The 21,674-nt window shown below is 36.9% G+C and overlaps 1 protein-coding gene across 2 annotated transcripts in view; it reads left to right on the top strand.

The window, feature by feature from the left end:
* The window catches only part of LOC133580913 (leukocyte cell-derived chemotaxin 1-like), an 87,509-nt gene that overhangs the window by 28,392 nt on the left and 37,443 nt on the right, over positions 1 to 21,674 (top strand). For both annotated transcript variants that reach the window (XR_009812232.1, XM_061935163.1), the window contains exon 5: positions 3,911 to 4,061. Coding sequence is in view for 1 of the 2 variants with exons in the window: in XM_061935163.1 (XP_061791147.1) it covers positions 3,911 to 4,061 (151 nt within the window). In the remaining variant the exon portion in view is untranslated. The remainder of the gene's footprint in view (positions 1 to 3,910; positions 4,062 to 21,674) is intronic.

The raw sequence follows: 21,674 nt of genomic DNA, 5'->3' as shown, positions 1-21,674 counted from the left end.
AAATTTTAAAGTTTTCTTATAAAATTGTGACTTTTGTCGAGTAAAATTACGACTCTTTTCATAAAATTGCCAACATGTTCAGCTTTTTCTTGTAAAATTGCGACTGCTATTGAGTAAAATTCCAACTTTTATCATAATATTGCACAAATGTTCAGTTTTTCTTGTAACATTTTGAGTAAAATGACGACTTTTATCATAACACTGCCAACATCCTAAGTTTTTCTTGTGAAATTCCAACTAATTTTTCACAACAAGCTTTTTTATATTTGCATAGTATGTATATATTATTAATGTTTCTGTGATATTGCAATATTTTCTCATAAAATTATTACAGTTGTATGTAAAATTATTACTTTTTAATGCAAAACGGTGACATTTGTCATATAAAATTCTGACTTATCACAGTATTGCCAATTTTGTTGTTGTTCTTGTAAAACAGTGACATTTTTTTGAGTAAAATTATGACTTTTGTCATCATTTTGCCAAGTAAAATTCTGATTATTATTATAATATTGAACGTTTTCTTGTAAAATTGTGACTTGTTGCATAAAATTACGACTCTTTTCATAAAATTGCCAACATGTTAAGCTTTTTCTTGTAAAATTGCGACTGTTATTGAGTAAAATTACAACTTGTATCATAATATTGCACAAATGTTCAGTTTTTCTTGTAAAACAGTGACATTTTTTGAGTAAAATTCCAATTATTACTATAATACTGCCCAAATTTTTATGTTTTCTTATAAAATTGTGACTGTTATTGAGTAAAATTCCAACTTTTATCATAATATTGCACACATGTTCAGCTTTTCTTGTAAAGTTTTGAGTAAAATGACGACTTTTATTATAACAAGTTTTTCATGTGAGATTCCAACTCATTTTTCACAACAAGCTTTTTTATATTTGCATAGTATGTACCGGTATATATTATTAATGTTGTAAATACAAATATTTATATATCTAGAAAGGGTGGTCCTAAAGAGGTAGGCATTTTTCTCATTTCTCAAGAAGGTCTAAAATACAAGAATGTGTGTGTTTGTGTGTGTATGTTTGTGTGTGTGCGTGTGTGTTCTTGTATTTCTATGCTTCTTGAGACATCAACAAGGAAAAGTACCTTCCATATGAGGACCCCTGGTGGTGAAATCCATCAAAATTAGGGTGGTCCCCAAAAAAATTGACTGTCAACATATGAAATAACAAGTGTGTGTAAAAATATGAAGTGCTCCCTCTCTGGCCAACATATGTAATAACAAGTGTGTGTAAGAAATTGAAATGTGCCCCCTTTGGACACAATTTATTTAAAAAAAAAAAAAAAAAAAAAAATATATATATATATATATATATATATATATATAAAAATAAATAAATGATAAATGGGTTGTACTTGTATAGCGCTTTTCTACCTTCAAGGTACTCAAAGCGCTTTGACACTACTTCCACATTTACCCATTCACACACACATTTACACACTGATGGAGGGAGCTGCCATGCAAGGCGCTAACCAGCACCCATCAGGAGCAAGGGTGAAGTGTCTTGCTCAGGACACAACGAGGTTGGTACTAGGTGGGGATTGAACCAGGGACCCTCGGGCTCCCACTGCGCCACGTCGTCCTATATATATATAGAGACATACTGTAATAACTTGAAGTAAATAATGAATATTAAAAAACAATTACAAACCAAAAAAATAATAATAATAATAAAATTGTGACTTTTGTCGAGTAAAATTACGACTCTTTTCATAAAATTGCTTAAATTTTAAGCTTTTCCTGTAAACTTGCGACTGTCATTGAGTAAAATTCCAACTTTTATCATAATATTGCACAAATGTTCTGTTTTTCTTGTAAAATTTTGACTTGCGTCGAGTAAAATGACGACTTTTATTATAAAAATGCAGAGAAATTCTTAATTTTTCTTGTGAACTTCCAACTAATTTTTCACAACAAGCTTTTTTTATATTTGCATAGCATGTATATATTATTAATGTTCTAAATACAAATATTTATATATCTAGAAAGGGTGGTCCTAAAGAGGTAGGCATTTTTCGGAGGTCTCAAGAAGATCAAATATACAATAATGTGTGTGTGTGTGTATGTGTGTGTGCGTGTGTGTGCGTGTTCTTGTATTTCTATGCTTTTTGAGACATCAACAAGGAAAAGTACCTTCCATATGAGGACCCCTGGTGGTGAAATCCATCAAAATTAGGGTGGTCCCCAAAAAATTGACTGTCAACATATGAAATAACAATTGTGTGTAAAAATATGAAGTGCTCCCTCTCTGGCCAACATATGTAATAACAGGTGTGTGTAAGAAATTGAAATGTGCCCCCTTTGGCCACAATTTATTTAAAAAATATATATATATATATATAAATAAATATGTATATAGAGACATACTGTAATAACTTGAAGTAAATAATGAATATTAAAAAACAATTACAAACCAAAAATTAAAAAAAAAAAATTAAATTGTAAACTTTTTAATGCAAAATGGTGACATTTGTCATATAAAATTCTGACTTATCACAATATAGCCAATTTTTTTGTTGTTCTTGTAAAACAGTGACATTTTTTTGGAGTAAAATGATGACTTTTGTCATCATTTTGCCAAGTAAAATCCTGATTATTATTATAATATTATCTTGTAAAATTGTGACTTTTGTCGAGTAAAATTACGACTTTTCATAAAATTGCCAACATATTAAGCTTTTTCTTGTAAAATTGCGACTGTCATTGAGTAAAATGACTACTTTTATTATAACACTGCCAAAATCCTAAGTTTTTCTTGTGAAATTCCAACTCATTTTTCACAACAAGCTTTTTTATATTTGCATAGTATGTATATATTATTGATGTTGTAAATACAAATATTTATATATCTAGAAAGGCTGGTCCTAAAGAGGTAGGCATTGTAAAATTGACTTTTGTCGAGTAAAATTACGACTCTTTTCATAAAATTGCCAACATGTTCAGCTTTTTCTTGTAAAATTGCGACTGTTATTGAGTGAAATTCCAACTTTCATCATAATATTGCACACATGTTCCGTTTTTCTTGTAAAATTTTGAGTAAAATGACGACTTTTATTATAACACTGCCAAAATCCTAAGTTTTTCTTGTGAAATTCCAACTCATTTTTCACGACAAGCTTTTTTATATTTGCATAGTATGTATATATTATTAATGTTGTAAATACACATCTTTATATATCTAGAAAGGGTGGTCCTAAAAAGGTAGACATTTTTCACAAGGCTCAAGAAAGTCAGAAATACAAAAATGTGTGTGTGTGTGTAAACAGGGAGATGTTGTTCTAATGGTTGCTGCAGGCTGGCCATTTACTATAATTTAGAGTGATGGCAAATACGGCGCACACACACACACACACACACACACACACACACACACACACACACACACACACACACACACACACACACACACACCCCCAAGCAGAGAGAATGGGTCAGATAAACTCTTATCAGTGAAGACGGACCCTCGCCTTATTTTCCCCTCTAGCAAATCATTTGTGCTGGGGAGAAAAAAAAAACCCACAAAAGGCAGAAGATATGTCTGCAACAAGAAATGCCTGTGGGTAAAAACCACTCCCACCTGCAGGCCGTGTTTACAGTCCCAACGTCTACAAACCTTCACTGCTGCTCATTTCTTAGCAACCTGGAAACTTGGCCCATGCAATCTTTTTCCTCCCTGCAGATCTTGATGACTTCTGACGTTGGGGTATTCAGCTAAATGTGGCGTAAACAGGGCTGGTGTACTCAAGCCTCGGGGGTGGTGGTGGGATCCTGGCGTGATTTGTCATCGCCCTGCAAAGGGGAAAGGCTGACGCCATCAATCGAGCGGGGAACGGTCGGTCGGTGTCGTTTCCACTCATTTCCTCTCACCGTTTTTCCCCGCAGGACGACGAAGTGATGCCGGCCAGGTTCGAGGACGACCTGGTGTGGGTGGCGGCCGGCGCGCCTCTCTCGGATTCCGCCTTCCTCAGCAAGAAGATCAAGGATTTGTGCGGAGACCTGCCAATCTTCTGGCTCCGCCCCACCTACTCCACAAGTAAGCAGTCATTAGCAACTACCCTATTTTCCCGGACTATAAGGCGCACTTAAAATCCTTTCCTTTTCTCAAAAGACGCCTTATAATACGGAATAATTCTGGTTGTGCTTACCGACCTCGAAGCAATTTCATTTGGTGCATGGTGTAATGATAAGTGTGACCAGTAGATGGCAGCCACACATAAGAGATACGTGTAGACTGCAATACGACGACAACATCGAAACCTTAAATGTTCCATTGAGAATACAGAACATTACCTAACCGAGGACCAAGCTACGCCGCTCCCAGTCAGTCATACTTGCCAACCCTCCCGAATTTTCCGGGAGACTCCCGAAATTCAGCGCCTCTCCCGAAAACTTCCCGGAACAAATATTCTCCCGGAAAATATCCCGATTTTCAGCCGGAGCTGGAAGCCACGCCCCCTCCAGCTCCATGCGGACCTGAGTGAGGACAGCCTTTTTTCATGACGGGAGGACAACAGGTTGACAAGAACTAAATCATCCAGACTAGAGATAAATTGTATTATGTTTATCTTACCTAAAAATAAATATATTTATTAATTAAAAAAAATAAATAAATAAATACATTTTTACTATATTTTGCTAAAAACATCAAAATAAATTGTATTTTTATTTGTATTTTTTCGTGACTCCTTATTACATCCAGCCATGGAATTATACATTAAAATAAACATATTTGAAATAATTGATTTTAAATTATCATTATAATTCATTTAAAATTACCATATTTAATTATTAAAATAATTGCTTGTTTATCAACAACTTTAGCATTTTATTCATTACATTTTGAAACTCTCAGAAGCCAAGTTATGTTACATTCCTTAATATTTATTTATGCAAGTTTGAAGTATCAATTGTCTAAACACAGTTTGTTTGCATATTTTCAGGATGTAGATATATATATAAATATATATATATATATATATATTTAAAAAAAAAAAAAATATATATATATATATATATATGTATGAAATACTTGGCTTGGTGAATTCTAGCGGTCAATATACTCCTCCCCTCCTAACCACGCCCCCAACCACGCCCCGCCCCACCCCCGACCACGCCCCCACCTCCCGAAATCGGAGGTCTCAAGGTTGGCAAGTATGCAGTCAGTGGAACGCTCTCCCTGACCACCTGAGGGCACCACAGACTGTGGATGTTTTTTTGTTTTGTTTTTATTGTTTTTTTTTTTATAGTTTATTATCCTTCGGTCAATCGTCAACAAAATAAACAAACGGTTGTACATTCATATATTGAAAATGAAAATGTCGCAGACCGACAGGGTTTAGGCTGAAGTTAAAAACACTTATTGCGCCTAACCCTATAAATAATGTCAAGTACAAGATTAACTTCCGAAAATTATAAATACACATTACCGTATTTTTCGGAGTATAAGTCGCACCGGAGTATAAGTCGCACCGGCCGAAAATGCATAATAAAGAAGGGAAAAAACATATATAAGTCGCACTGGAGTATAAGTCGCATTTTTTGGGGAAATGTATTTGATAAAAGCCAACACCAAGAATAGACATTTGAAAGGCAATTTAAAATAAATAAAGAATAGTGAACAACAGGCTGAATAAGTGTACGTTATATGAGGCATAAATAACCAACTGGTATGTTAACGTAACATATTATGGTAAGAGTCATTCAAATAACTATAACATATAGAACATGCTATACGTTTACCAAACAATCTGTCACTCCTAATCGCTAAATCCCATGAAATCTTATACGTCTAGTCTCTTACGTGAATGAGATAAATAATATTATTTGATATTTTACGCTAATGTGTTAATCATTTCACACATAAGTCGCTCCTGAGTATAAGTCGCACCCCCGGCCAAACTATGAAAAAAAACTGCGATTTATAGTCCGAAAAATACGGTATACACAACGTAAACACAGTTTTTAAAAAGGCTTGGAAACCCTTCTTTTTTTAGATATATGCATACTAGTTCTTTCTATTTGGCTGTTCTAGTTGTTATTTTTATTAATATTTTTATTATCTTTTTATTTTTATTTTTTTAATACACTGTAGCACTTTGAGGTTGTTTACTCAATGTAAAGTGCTTTTTACAAATAAAATACATTATTATTATTATTACACACGGTAGGGCTGGGGGATATGGGCGAAAATGTACCGTATTTTTCGGAGTATAAGTCGCACCGGAGTATAAGTTGCACCTGCCGAAAATGCATAATAAAGAAGGAAAAAAACATATATAAGTCGCACCAAACTATGAAAAAAACTGCGACTTACAGTCCAAAAAATACGGTATATCTCGATATATTTTTTACTTAAACTCGATATATATCTTGATATATTTTTCTGTGAAAGTATACATGTAAAGATATTTGTTTTTGAGCGATATTCACTGAAATTGAAGTGAATGGCAACTGTACTGTAAACACTTTTATTAATCCAGTTAGTCCAGATGGGTTTTAACAGCACAGAAAATAAACTGTTTCAGTACAGAATTACATAACATAAATAAAATAGAAAATATTATTCCTACGTACAATTAATAACATAGCTGTGCAAATACCGTATTTTTCGGACTATAAGTCGCAGTTTTTTTCATAGTTTGGCCGGGCTCCAGTGCGACTTATATATGTTTTTTTCCTTTTTTATTATGCATTTTCGGCAGGTGCGACTTATACTCCGGTGCGACTTATACTCCGAAAAATAATACAAAATGCATCAAACTACATTTGCAGGCAGGCACTTTGTGATTTCCCTTCCTGGTTCGATGACCCGCCCTATCTTGCCTCTGATTGGCCGGTCCCTAACCAATCGTGACTCATCATAGTAATAAAGCATGCCTTAGAAGGAGGAAGGGGAGGGGTTTAGTAGCCGTGGAAAGGGAGAACAAGGAACATAACAAATAAGCGGCGTTTGGTCATTTTAACGTGAAATAAATTATATCGATGTTACGATATTTTCTTAATTCATATCTTGTTTAAAAATATATCGATAAATCTTACAAACTCGATGTATCGCCCAGCCCTAACACACAGCACTCAAATATCTGTCCAAAATGTTTTAGTATGACTTTGAAGCCGCAACGCTTGATGGATTGTCGGCCCATTACGGCTACCGTATTATTATGGTGTGTGTATAAGGACCGCAAATGGCACCCGTTAGCAGACGTTATCTGGTGTTTTGTTCCACAATATGCAAAAACAACTTTTCTTACCTTCTGCTGATGTGTATTTGGGATCTGCATAAGTCCTGGAAATTTGCACACGTCCGCCACTGTAGTCCGTTATCGATACAATTCTTCTTTTTCTCTATCTTCTTGTTATGGGACATTCATCCTCTGCTGTTGCCATTTCTAATATAAAGTAGTGTAAAGTCCTTACTTATATCTTGCGATCAAAACGCTAAAACATACCGGTGTAGTGAGTTTACATTATTCACCCAAGGAACTTTAGTTATTAGAGAGTTCCGGTCGGACGGTTTTTCACGGGACACATTTCGGGCATTGTTGTTGCACTAGTGAGCCACGGATGAGGAGATGCCGCTCCCTTGTTGATTGTTTTGACACTTCTTCCACTCCCGTCCTTGCACGCTACACCGCTACAACAAAGATGACGGAGAGAAGACGCTGTCGAAGGTGAGCCACGTAAATAAGACCCAACCACAAAACGGCGCATTCTGAAGCGACTGTCAGAAAGCAACTTGAAGATGATCTGTAAAACACAATCTATGCCAGTTTGTTTTTTCAACCTTTTTTGAGCCAGGGCACATTTTTTTCATTGGAAAAAATGCAGAGGCACACCGCCAGCAGAAATCATTAAAAAAATGAAACTCAGTTGACAGTAAAAAGTCGGTAAACCATAACCAAGCATGCATCAATATAGCTCTTGTCTCAAAGTAGGTGTACTGTCACCACCTGTCACATCACGCCCTGACTTATTTGAGTTTTTTTGCTGTTTTCCTGTGTGTAGTGTTTTAGTTCTGGTCTTACGCTCCTATTTTGGTGGCTTTTTGTCTTTTTTCGGTATTTTCCTGTAGCAGTTTCATGTCTTCCTTTGAGCGATATTTCCCGCATCTACTTTGTTTCAGCAATCAAGAATATTTCAGTTGTTTTTATCCTTCCTTGTGGGGACATTGTTGATTGTCATGTCATGTTCGGATGTACACTGTGGACGCCGTCTTTGCGCCTCAGTAAGTCTTTGCTGTCGTCCAGCATTCTGTTTTTGATTACTTTGCAGCCAGTTCAGTTTTAGTTTCTTTCTGCATAGCCTTCCCTAAGTTTTTCAACCCAAATGTTGGGTCATTTTGCCTGCACTGCTTGGTTAATTTTACCAAATTAATTGATTATATATTCAACCCAAATGCTGGGTCATTTTAACTGCAATACGTGGTTAATTTTACCAAGTACACTGGTTATATATTCAACCCAAATGCTGGGTAATTTTGCCTGCAATGCTGGGTTAATTTGAACAAATAAATTGATTATATATTCAACCCAAATGCTGGGTCATTTTAACTGCAATGCTTGGTTAATTTTACCTAATAAATTGATTATATATTCAACCCAAATGCTGGGTCGTTTTAACTGCAATGCTGGGTTAATTTTAGTAAAATAAATTGATTATATATTCAACCAAAATGCTGGGTCATTTTAACTGCAAAGCTGGGTAAATTTTACCACATACACTGGTTATATATTCAACCCAAATGTTGGGTCATTTTGCCTGCAATGCTGGGTTAATTTGAACAAATAAATTGATTATATATTCAACCCAAATGCTGGGTCATTTTAACTGCAATGCTTGGTTAATTTGACCTAATAAATTGATTATATATTCAACCCAAATGCTGGGTCGTTTTAACTGCAATGCTGGGTTAATTTTAGTAAAATAAGTTGATTATATATTCAACCCAAATGCTGGGTCATTTTAACTCCAAAGCTGGGTTAATTTTACCAAATACACTAGTTATATACTCAACCCAAATGTTGGGTAATTTTGCCTGCAATGCTGGGTTAATTTGAACAAATAAATTGATTATATATTCAACCCAAATGCTGGGTCATTTTAACTGTAATGCTTGGTTAATTTTACCTAATAAATTGATTATATATTCAACCTAAATGCTGGGTCGTTTTAACTGCAATGCTGGGTTAATTTGAATAAAATAAATTGATTATATATTCAACCCAAATGCTGGGTCATTTTAACTGCAAAGCTGGATTAATTTTACCACATACACTGGTTATATATTCAACCCAAATGTTGGGTCATTTTGCCTGCAATGCTGGGTTAATTTTACCAAATTCATTGATTATATATTCAACCCAAATGCTGGGTCATTTTAACTGCAATGCGTGGTTAATTTTACCAAATACACTGGTTATATATTCAACCCAAATGTTGGGTCATTTTGCCTGCAATGCTGGGTTAATTTGAACAAATAAATTGATTATATATTCAACCCAAATGCTGGGTCATTTTAACTGCAATGCTTGGTTAATTTGACCTAATAAATTAAAAAGTTAAAAGTTAAAGTACCAATGATTGTCACTCACACACTAGGTGTGGTGAAATTTGTCCTCTGCATTTGACCCATCACCCTTGATCACCCCCTGGGAGGTGAGGGGAGCAGTGGGCAGCAGCGGTGCCGCGCCCGGGAATCATTTTTGGTGATTTAACCCCCAATTCCAACCCTTGATGCTGAGTGCAAAGCAGGGAGGTAATGGGTACCATTTTTTTTTATAGTCTTGGTATGACTCGGCCGGGGTTTGAACTCACAACCTACCGATCTCAGGGCGGACACTCTAACCACTAGGCCACTGCAATGCTTGGTTAATTTGACCTAATAAATTGATTATATATTCAACCCAAATGCTGGGTCGTTTTAACTGCAATGCTGGGTTAATCAAAGTATAATAAGTTGATTATATATTCAACCCAAATGCTGGGTCATTTTAACTGCAATGCTTGGTTACTTTTACCTAATAAATTGATTATATATTCAACCCAAATGCTGGGTTGTTTTAACTGCAATACTGGGTTAATTTTAGTAAAATAAATTGATTATATATTCAACCCAAATGCTGGGTCATTTTAACTGCAAAGCTGGGTTAATTTTACCAAATACACTGGTTATATATTCAACCCAAATGTTGGGGCATTTTGCCTGCAATGCTGGGTTAATTTTACCAAGTTAATTGATTATATATTCAACCCAAATGCTGGGTCATTTTAACTGCAATGCTTGGTTAATTTGACCTAATAAATTGATTATATATTCAACCCAAATGCTGGGTTGTTTTAACTGCAATACTGGGTTAATTTTAGTAAAATAAAATGATTATATATTCAACCCAAATGCTGGGTCATTTTAACTGCAAAGCTGGGTTAATTTTACCAAATACACTGGTTATATATTCAACCCAAATGTTGGGTCATTTTGCCTGCAATGCTGGGTTAATTTTACCAAGTTAATTGATTATATATTCAACCCAAATGCTGGGTCATTTTAACTGCAATGCTTGGTTAATTTGACCTAATAAATTGATTATATATTCAACCCAAATACTGGGTCATTTTAACTGCAATGCTGGGTTAATTTTAGTAAAATAAATTGATAATCTATTCAACCCAAATGCTGGGTCATTTAACTGCAAAGCTGGGTTAATTTTACCAAATACACTGGTTATATATTCAACCCAAATGCTGGGTCATTTTACCTGCAAAGCTGGGTTAATTTTACCAAATACACTGGTTATATATTCAACCCAAACGTTGGGTCATTTTGCCTGCAATGCTGGGTTAATTTGAACAAATAAATTGATTTTATATTCAACCCAATTGCTGGGTCATTTTAACTGGAATGCGTGGTTAATTTTACCAAATACACTGGTTATATATTCAACCCAAATGTTGGGTCATTTTGCCTGCAATGCTGGGTTAATTTGAACAAATAAATTGATTATATTTTCAACCCAAATGCTGGGTCATTTCAACTGCAATGCTTGGTTAATTTTACCTAATAAATTGATTATATGTTCAACCCAAATGCTGGGTCGTTTTAACTGCAATGCTGGGTTAATTAAAGTAAAATAAGTTGATTATATATTCAACCCAAATGCTGGGTCATTTTAACTGCAAAGCTGGGTTAATTTTACCAAATACACTGGTTATATATTCAACCCAAATGCTGGGTCGTTTTAACTGCAATGCTGGGTTAATTTTAGTAAAATAAGTTGATTATATATTCAACCCAAATCCTGGGTCATTTTAACTGCAAAGCTGGGTTAATTTTATCAACTACACTGGTTATATATTCAACCCAAATGTTGGGTCATTTTGCCTGCAATGCTGGGTTAATTTGAACAAATAAATTGATTATATATTCAACCCAAATGCTGGGTCATTTTAACTGCAATGCTTGGTTAATTTTACCTAATAAATTGATTATATATTCAACCCAAATGCTGGGTCGTTTTAACTGCAATGCTGGGTTAATTTTAGTAAAATAAGTTGATTATATATTCAACCCAAATGCTGGGTCATTTTAACTGCAATGTTGGGTTGATTTTAGTAAAATAAATTGATTATATATTCAACCCAAATGCTGGGTCATTTTAACTGCAATGCGTGGTTAATTTGACCAAATACACTGGTTATATATTCAACCCAAATGTTGGGTAATTTTGCCTGCAATGCTGGGTTAATTTTAGTAAAATAAATTGATTATATATTCAACCCAAATGCTGGGTCATTTTAACTGCAATGCGTGGTTAATTTGACCAAATACACTGGTTATATATTCAACCGAAATGTTGGGTAATTTTCCCTGCAATGCTGGGTTAATTTGAACAAATAAATTGATAACATATTCAAACCAAGTGCTGGGTCATTTTAACTGCAATGCTTGGTTAATTTTACCTAATAAATTGATTATATGTTCAACCCAAATGCTGGGTCATTTTAACTGCAATGATGGGTTAATTTTAGTAAAATAAGTTGATTATATATTCAACCCAAATGCTGGGTCATTTTAACTGCAATGATGGGTTAATTTTAGTAAAATTAGTTGATTATATATTCAACCCAAATGCTGGTTCATTTTAACTGCAAAGCTGGGTTAATTTTACCAAATACACTGGTTATATATTCAACCCAAATGTTGGGTCATTTTGCCTGCAATGCTGGGTTAATTTGACCTAATAAATTGATTATATATTCAACCCAAATGCTGGGTCGTTTTAACTGCAATGCTGGGTTAATTTTAGTAAAATAAGTTGATTATATATTCAACCCAAATGCTGGGTCATTTTAACTGCAATGTTGGGTTGATTTTAGTAAAATAAATTGATTATATATTCAACCCAAATGCTGGGTCATTTTAACTGCAATGCGTGGTTAATTTGACCAAATACACTGGTTATATATTCAACCGAAATGTTGGGTAATTTTCCCTGCAATGCTGGGTTAATTTGAACAAATATATTGATAACATATTCAACCCAAGTGCTGGGTCATTTTAACTGCAATGCTTGGTTAATTTTACCTAATAAAATGATTATATGTTCAACCCAAATGCTGGGTCATTTTAACTGCAATGATGGGTTAATTTTAGTAAAATAAGTTGATTATATATTCAACCCAAATGCTGGGTCATTTTAACTGCAATGATGGGTTAATTTTAGTAAAATTAGTTGATTATATATTCAACCCAAATGCTGGTTCATTTTAACTGCAAAGCTGGGTTAATTTTACCAAATAGACTGGTTATATATTCAACCCAAATGTTGGGTCATTTTGCCTGCAATGCTGGGTTAAAGTGACCTAATAAATTGATTATATAATCAACCCAAATGCTGGGTCATTTTAACTGCAATGCTGGGTTAATTTTACCACACACACTGGTTATATATTCAACCCAAATGTTGGGTCATTTTGCCTGCAATGCTGGGTTAATTTGAACAAATAAATTGATTATATATTCAACCCAAATGCTGGGTCATTTTAACTGCAATGCGTGGTTAATTTTACCTAATAAATTGATTATATATTCAACCCAAATGCTGGGTCATTTTAACTGCAATGCTGGGTTAATTTGAGTACAATAAATTGATTATATATTCAACCCAAATTCTGGGTCATTTCAACTGCAAAGCTGGGTTAATTTTACCACATACACTGGTTATATATTCAACCCAAATGTTGGGTCATTTTGCCTGCAATGCTGGGTTAATTTGAACAAATAAATTGATTATATATTCAACCCAAATGCTGGGTCATTTTAACTGCAATGCGTGGTTAATTTTACCTAATAAATTGATTATATATTCAACCCAAATGCTGGGTTATTTTAACTGCAATGCTGGGTTAATTTGAGTACAATAAATTGATTATATATTCAACCCAAATGCTGGGTCATTTCAACTGCAATGCTTGGTTAATTTGACCCAATAAATTAATTATTTATTCAACCCAAATACTGGGTGGTTTTAACTGCAATGCTGGGTTAATTTTAATAAAATAAATTGATTATATATTCAACCCAAATGCTGGGTCATTTTAACTGCAATGCTTGGTTAATTTTACCTAATAAATTGATTATATATTCAACCCAAATGCTGGGTCGTTTTAACTGCAATGCTGGGTAAATTAAAGTCAAATAAATTGATTATATATTCAACCCAAATGCTGGGTCATTTTAAGTGCAAAGCGTGGTTAATTTTACCAAATACACTGGTTATATATTCAACCCAAATGTTGGGTCATTTTGCCTGCAATGCTGGGTTAATTTGAACAAATAAATTGATTATATATTCAACCCCAATCCTGGGTCATTTTAACTGCAATGCTTGGTTAATTTTACCTAATAAATTGATTATATGTTCAACCCAAATGCTGGGTCGTTTTAACTGCAATGCTGGGTTAATTAAAGTAAAATAAGTTGATTATATATTCAACCCAAATGCTGGGTAATTTTAACTGCAAAGCTGGGTTAATTTTACCAAATAAATTGATTATATATTCAACCCAAATGTTGGGTAATTTTGCCAGCAATGCTGGGTTAATTTGAACAAATAAATTGATTATATATTCAACCCAAGTGCTGGGTCATTTTAACTGCAATGCTTGGTTAATTTTGCCTAATAAATTGATTATATATTCAACCCAAATACTGGGTTGTTTTAACTGCAATGCTGGGTTAATTTTAGTAAAATTAATTGACTATATATTCAACCCAAAAGCTGGGTCATTTTAACTGCAAAGCTGGGTTAATTTTACCAAATACACTGTTTATATATTCAACCCAAATATTGGGTCATTTTGCCTGCAATGCTGGGTTAATTTGAACAAATAAATTGATTATATATTCAACCCAAATGCTGGGTCATTTTAACTGCAAAGCTGGGTTAATTTTACCAAATACACTGTTTATATATTCAACCCAAATATTGGGTCATTTTGCCTGCAATGCTGGGTTAATTTGAACAAATAAATTGATTATATATTCAACCCAAATGCTGGGTCATTTTAACTGCAATGCTTGGTTAATTTTACCTAATAAATTGATTATATATTCAACCCAAACGCTGGGTCGTTTTAACTGCAATGCTGGGTTAATTTTAGTAAAATAAGTTGATTATATATTCAACCCAAATGCTGGGTAATTTTAACTGCAAAGCTGGGTTAATTTTTATCAAATACACTGGTTATATATTCAACCCAAATGTTGGGTAATTTTGCCTGCAATGCTGGGTTAATTTGAACAAATAAATTGATTATATATTCAACCCAAATGTTGGGTCATTTTGCCTGCAATGCTGGGTTAATTTGAACAAATAAATTGATTATATATTCAACCCAAATGCTGGGTCATTTTAACTGCAATGCTGGGTTAAATTGACCTAATAAATTGATTATATAATCAACCCAAATGCTGGGTCATTTTAACTGCAATGCTGGGTTAATTTTACCACACACACTGGTTATATATTCAACCCAAATTCTGGGTCATTTCAACTGCAAAGCTGGGTTAATTTTACCACATACACTGGTTATATATTCAACCCAAATGTTGGGTCATTTTGCCTGCAATGCTGGGTTAATTTGAACAAATAAATTGATTATATATTCAACCCAAATGCTGGGTCATTTTAACTGCAATGCTTGGTTAATTTGACCCAATAAATTAATTATTTATTCAACCCAAATACTGGGTGGTTTTAACTGCAATGCTGGGTTAATTTTAATAAAATAAATTGATTATATATTCAACCCAAATGCTGGGTCATTTTAACTGCAATGCTTGGTTAATTTTACCTAATAAATTGATTATATATTCAACCCAAATGCTGGGTCGTTTTAACTGCAATGCTGGGTAAATTAAATTCAAATAAATTGATTATATATTCAACCCAAATGCTGGGTCATTTTAAGTGCAAAGCGTGGTTAATTTTACCAAATACACTGGTTATATATTCAACCCAAATGTTGGGTCATTTTGCCTGCAATGCTGGGTTAATTTGAACAAATAAATTGATTATATATTCAACCCCAATCCTGGGTCATTTTAACTGCAATGCTTGGTTAATTTTACCTAATAAATTGATTATATGTTCAACCCAAATGCTGGGTCGTTTTAACTGCAATGCTGGGTTAATTTTAGTAAAATAAGTTGATTATATATTCAACCCAAATGCTGGGTCATTTTAACTGCAAAGCTGGGTTACTTTTACCAAATAAATTGATTATATATTCAACCCAAATGTTGGGTAATTTTGCCAGCAATGCTGGGTTAATTTGAACAAATAAATTGATTATATATTCAACCCAAGTGCTGGGTCATTTTAACTGCAATGCTTGGTTAATTTTGCCTAATAAATTGATTATATATTCAACCCAAATACTGGGTTGTTTTAACTGCAATGCTGGGTTAATTTTAGTAAAATTAATTGACTATATATTCAACCCAAAAGCTGGGTCATTTTAACTGCAAAGCTGGGTTAATTTTACCAAATACACTGTTTATATATTCAACCCAAATATTGGGTCATTTTGCCTGCAATGCTGGGTTAATTTGAACAAATAAATTGATTATATATTCAACCCAAATGCTGGGTCATTTTAACTGCAAAGCTGGGTTAATTTTACCAAATACACTGTTTATATATTCAACCCAAATATTGGGTCATTTTGCCTGCAATGCTGGGTTAATTTGAACAAATAAATTGATTATATATTCAACCCAAATGCTGGGTCATTTTAACTGCAATGCTTGGTTAATTTTACCTAATAAATTGATTATATATTCAACCCAAACGCTGGGTCGTTTTAACTGCAATGCTGGGTTAATTTTAGTAAAATAAGTTGATTATATATTCAACCCAAATGCTGGGTCATTTTAACTGCAAAGCTGGGTTAATTTTACCACATACACTGTTTATATATTCAACCCAAATATTGGGTCATTTTGCCTGCAATGCTGGGTTAATTTGAACAAATAAATTGATTATATATTCAACCCAAATGCTGGGTCATTTTAACTGCAATGCTTGGTTAATTTTACCTAATAAATTGATTATATATTCAACCCAAACGCTGGGTCGTTTTAACTGCAATGCTGGGTTAATTTTAGTAAAATAAGTTGATTATATATTCAACCCAAATGCTGGGTAATTTTAACTGCAAAGCTGGGTTAATTTTTATCAAATACACTGGTTATATATTCAACCCAAATGTTGGGTAATTTTGCCTGCAATGCTGGGTTAATTTGAACAAATAAATTGATTATATATTCAACCCAAATGTTGGGTAATTTTGCCTGCAATGCTGGGTTAATTTGAACAAATAAATTGATTATATATTCAACCCAAATGCTGGGTCGTTTTAACTGCAATGTTGGGTTTATTTTAGTAAAATAAATTGATTATATATTCAACCCAAATGCTGGGTCATTTTAACTGCAAAGCTGGGTTAATTTGACCAAATACTCTGGTTATATATTCAACCCAAATGTTGGGTAATTTTGCCTGCAATGCTGGGTTAATTTGAACAAATAAATTGATTATATATTCAATCCAAATGCTGGGTCATTTTAACTGCAATGCTTGGTTAATGTTTCCTAATAAATTGATTATATATTCAACCCAAATGCTGGGTTGTTTTAACTGCAATGCTGGGTTAATTTTAGTAAAATAAATTGATTATATATTCAACCCAAATGTTGGGTCATTTTGCCTGCAATGCTGGGTTAAATTGAACAAATAAATTGATTATATATATTCAACCCAAATGCTGGGTCATTTGAACTGCAATGCTTGGTTAATTTTACCTAATAAATTAAATATATATTCAACCCAAATGCTGGGTCATTTTAACTGCAAAGCTGGGTTAATTTTACCAAATACACTGGTTATATATTCAACCCAAATGTTGGGTCATTTTGCCTGCAATGCTGAGTTAATTTTACCAAATTAATTGATTATATATTCAACCCAAATGCTGGGTCATTTTAACTGCAAAGCTGGGTTAATTTTACCAAATACACTGGTTATGTATTCAACCCAAATGTTGGGTCATTTTACCTGCAATGCTGGGTTAATTTGACCAAATTAGATGATTATATATTCGACCCAAATGCTGGATCATTTTAACTGCAAAGCTGGGTTATTTTTACTTAATAAATTGATTATATATTCAACCCAAATGCTGGGTCGTTTTAACTGCAATGCTTGGTTAATTTTACCTAATAAATTGATTATATATTCAACCCAAATGCTGGGTTGTTTTAACTGCAATGCTGGGTTAATTTTAGTAAAATAAATTGATTATATATTCAACCCAAATGTTGGGTCATTTTGCCTGCAATGCTGGGTTAAATTGAACAAATAAATTGATTATATATATTCAACCCAAATGCTGGGTCATTTGAACTGCAATGCTTGGTTAATTTTACCTAATAAATTAAATATATATTCAACCCAAATGCTGGGTCATTTTAACTGCAAAGCTGGGTTAATTTTACCAAATACACTGGTTATATATTCAACCCAAATGTTGGGTCATTTTGCCTGCAATGCTGAGTTAATTTTACCAAATTAATTGATTATATATTCAACCCAAATGCTGGGTCATTTTAACTGCAAAGCTGGGTTAATTTTACCAAATACACTGGTTATATATTCAACCCAAATGTTGGGTCATTTTGCCTGCAATGCTGGGTTAATTTGACCAAATTAATTGATTATATATTCAACCCAAATGCTGGATCATTTTAACTGCAAAGCTGGGTTATTTTTACTTAATAAATTGATTATATATTCAACCCAAATGCTGGGTCGTTTTAACTGCAATGCTGGGTTAATTTTAGTAAAATAAATTGATTATATATTCAACCCAGATGCTGGGTCATTTTAACTGCAAAGCTGGGTTAATTTTACCAAATACACTGGTTATATATTCAACCCAAATGTTGGGTCATTTTGCCTGCAATGCTGGGTTAATTTGAACAAATAAATTGATTATATATTCAACCCAAATGCTGGGTCATTTTAACTGCAATGCTTGGTTAATTTTACCTAATAAATTGATTATATATTCAATCCAAATGCTGGGTCGTTTTAACTGCAATGCTGGGTTAATTAAAGTATAATAAGTTGATTGAAACGACGTGGTCGCATCGTGATGCGGGTGTGGTTCTCCCAAGGATGCAGACGGCTTCGGACACAGCTTGCAGGTACGAATATGATTTATTTAAAATATAAATCATACGGTGGATAAACAAAAAGACATGCACGTAGCACAAAAGGCAAGAAACAAAAGGACTAGCGTGGGAGCTAGCAGGCAAAATGGCATAGCGTGAAAACTAGCAGCTAAGGAACATGAAATAATCGTCGTCATCAGTTGTATGGGAACAAACTAGGAAGCCAGATCGAGTGAGGCCAGGGAAAAGACTAAATAGCCCTCTGATTAGCGCCCGGGCAACAGGTGCGCGTCCCGCACACTAACCAGAGGCAGGTGTATACAATCTGCCGTCATGGCAACAGAAATAACCGAAACTCAAGGTGCTGAAAACACATGTGACGAGAAACATAAACAAACTATGATCCGTGCAGCGGATCGTAACAGTACCCCCCCCTTAAAGGACAGATTCCAGATGTCCCTTGACACGAAATAAAACTAGAACCCAAAAAACAAGAAACAGTTCAAGAGACCAGGGAGGGCGGAGGGAGGATTTGGTGGTGGGTCGCCAGGCCACGTGTCCCCGAATCCACCGGGGAAGAGTCAGGTGGCGGCGGCGAGTGGAACGCCGCTGCCGCAGGCGAGGCGGGCGACCACGGAAAGGCCACATTCGTGGCTGCCGAGAAGGTGGGCGTGAGTGGCGCCAGAAGTTCAGCAGCCGCAGAGTTCTACGACTACGTCTCAGGTGTCGCTGCTGTTTGCGCCACTGGCGTCCATAAACAAACCTCCGAGAGCGCCGCTTGCGCAGCCAGACCACTCGAGGTCGCTGAGACGAAGACGAGGAGAGAGCAGACGTCGCCGTGGAAACAGGAGGAGCCGACGTCGCCGTGGAAGCAGGAGGAGCCGACGTCGCCGTGGAGGCAGGAGGAGCCGACGTCGCCGTGGAGGCAGGAGGAGCCGACGTCGCCGTGGAGGCAGGAGGAGCCGTCGTCGCCGTGGAGGCAGGAGGAGACGTCGTCGCCGTGGAGGCAGGAGGAGACGTCGTCGCCGTGGAGGCAGGAGGAGACGTCGTCGCCGTGGAGGCAGGTGCAGGTTCTGGTACCAGCCGTGGAGCAGGTGCAGGTTCTGGTACCAGCCGTGGAGCCGGCGCTGGTGTGGGTACCAGCCGTGGAGCCGGCGCTGGTGTGGGTACCAGCCGTGGAGCCGGCGCTGGTGTGGGTACCAGCCTTGGAGCCGGCGCTGGTGTGGGAACCAGCCTTGGAGCCGGCGCTGGTGTGGGAACCAGCCTTGGAGCCGGCGCTGGTGTGGGAACCAGCCTTGGAGCCGGCGCTGGTGTGGGAACCAGCCTTGGAGCCGGCGCTGGTGTGGGAACCAGCCTTGGAGCCGGCGCTGGTGTGGGAACCAGCCTTGGAGCCGGCGCTGGTGTGGGAACCAGCCTTGGAGCCGGCGCTGGTGTGGGAACCAGCCTTGGAGCCGGCGCTGGTGTGGGAACCAGCCGAGGAACTTGGCATGGTGGAGCTTGGCGTGGTGGAGGTACAGGAGACGAAGCTTGGTGTGTCAGCCGAGGTGCAGGAACAGGTGCTAGCCGAGGTGCAGCTGGAGGTGGCCTAGCTGGCGGTTGTGGCTTAGCAGGCCAAAGGACTGGTGGCGGTGGCCATGCAGGAGGTTGCGGCTTAGCACGCCGAAAGACTGGTGGCGGGGGCCGTGCAGGAGGTTGCGGTTTAGCACGCCGAAAGACTGGTGGCGGTGGCCGTGCAGGAGGTTGCGGCTTAGCACGCCGAAAGACTGGTGGTGGTGGCCGTGCAGGGGGTTGCAGCTTAGCACGCCGAAAAACTGGTGGCGGTGGCCGTGCAGGAGGTTGCGGCTTAGCTGAGCGCAATGGTGCCACCCCACTAGCACAGTTCCCGGTACTAGCCCCCCCCCCTCAAGACGCGGATACCAGACGCGCTCTTTGCGGTTTGGAACCGTCTTCAAGGGTGGGTGGGGGGAGGTATGGAGGGGGGTATACTCCTCCTCTTTAAATTGTCCAAATTGTCTATTCTCATCCCCCACTTGAGATTGGGTGAGAGAACAGGGGGAGAAAATATGTGCAGTGGGCGGAGCAATAGTCACTGGGGGCGGAACCAAAGTCACTGGAGGTGGAGTTTGAAAATCAGAATGTGACTGACTAGACTTACACTTAATAAAAATGTCCTGATAATGTTTTATCTTGGAATACAAGTTATTTGGAATTGGCTGACAGAAAGAAGCAGATGATGGAAAAAAAAAAATTCTTGCTCAATGACGTCATCGGGAGTGGGCGGAGTTACCTCTTCGGGGGGCGCCAATGAAATGACGTCATTGTTGGAAATGTCCATGTGACTGACAGCCCAATCAGAGAACTGTTTGGCGAAGTGGTCGATGGGGTTGCCAAACATCTGAGGAGGGGAAGTTTGGGCTGAATGTAGCTTGCTTCGGTCCGGGGGAGGAGTTTGCAGGAGCGGCGCGTCTTGGCGGCGAGGGAAAGACCTCCTGGCCGGCTTCCGTCTTTGACGGCGCGCACTGTACTGCGGTGTAGCGGCGATGTCTTCCGACCAGAGGGAGTCGATGGGGATAAGAGAGCCTCCAGCTCCCCACATGAGATTCGACCTCTCCTCCGTCGAATAGCGAAGCGTCTCGGCGTCCATCGCTCGCAACACCATGAGCGTACCTTCGTCCCACTCCTCGTTAGTCGGTGCGGGAGAATTGTCTTCTGCTGGCTTCCTACTGAAACGACGTGGTCGCATCGTGATGCGGGTGTGGTTCTCCCAAGGATGCAGACGGCTTCGGACACAGCTTGCAGGTACGAATATGATTTATTTAAAATATAAATCATACGGTGGATAAACAAAAAGACATGCACGTAGCACAAAAGGCAAGAAACAAAAGGACTAGCGTGGGAGCTAGCAGGCAAAAT

The sequence above is a fragment of the Nerophis lumbriciformis genome, linkage group LG03, assembly GCF_033978685.3.
Source record: "Nerophis lumbriciformis linkage group LG03, RoL_Nlum_v2.1, whole genome shotgun sequence".
Classification (NCBI taxonomy): Eukaryota; Metazoa; Chordata; class Actinopteri; order Syngnathiformes; family Syngnathidae; genus Nerophis; species Nerophis lumbriciformis.
This window is presented reverse-complemented; position numbering and strand designations above follow the sequence as displayed.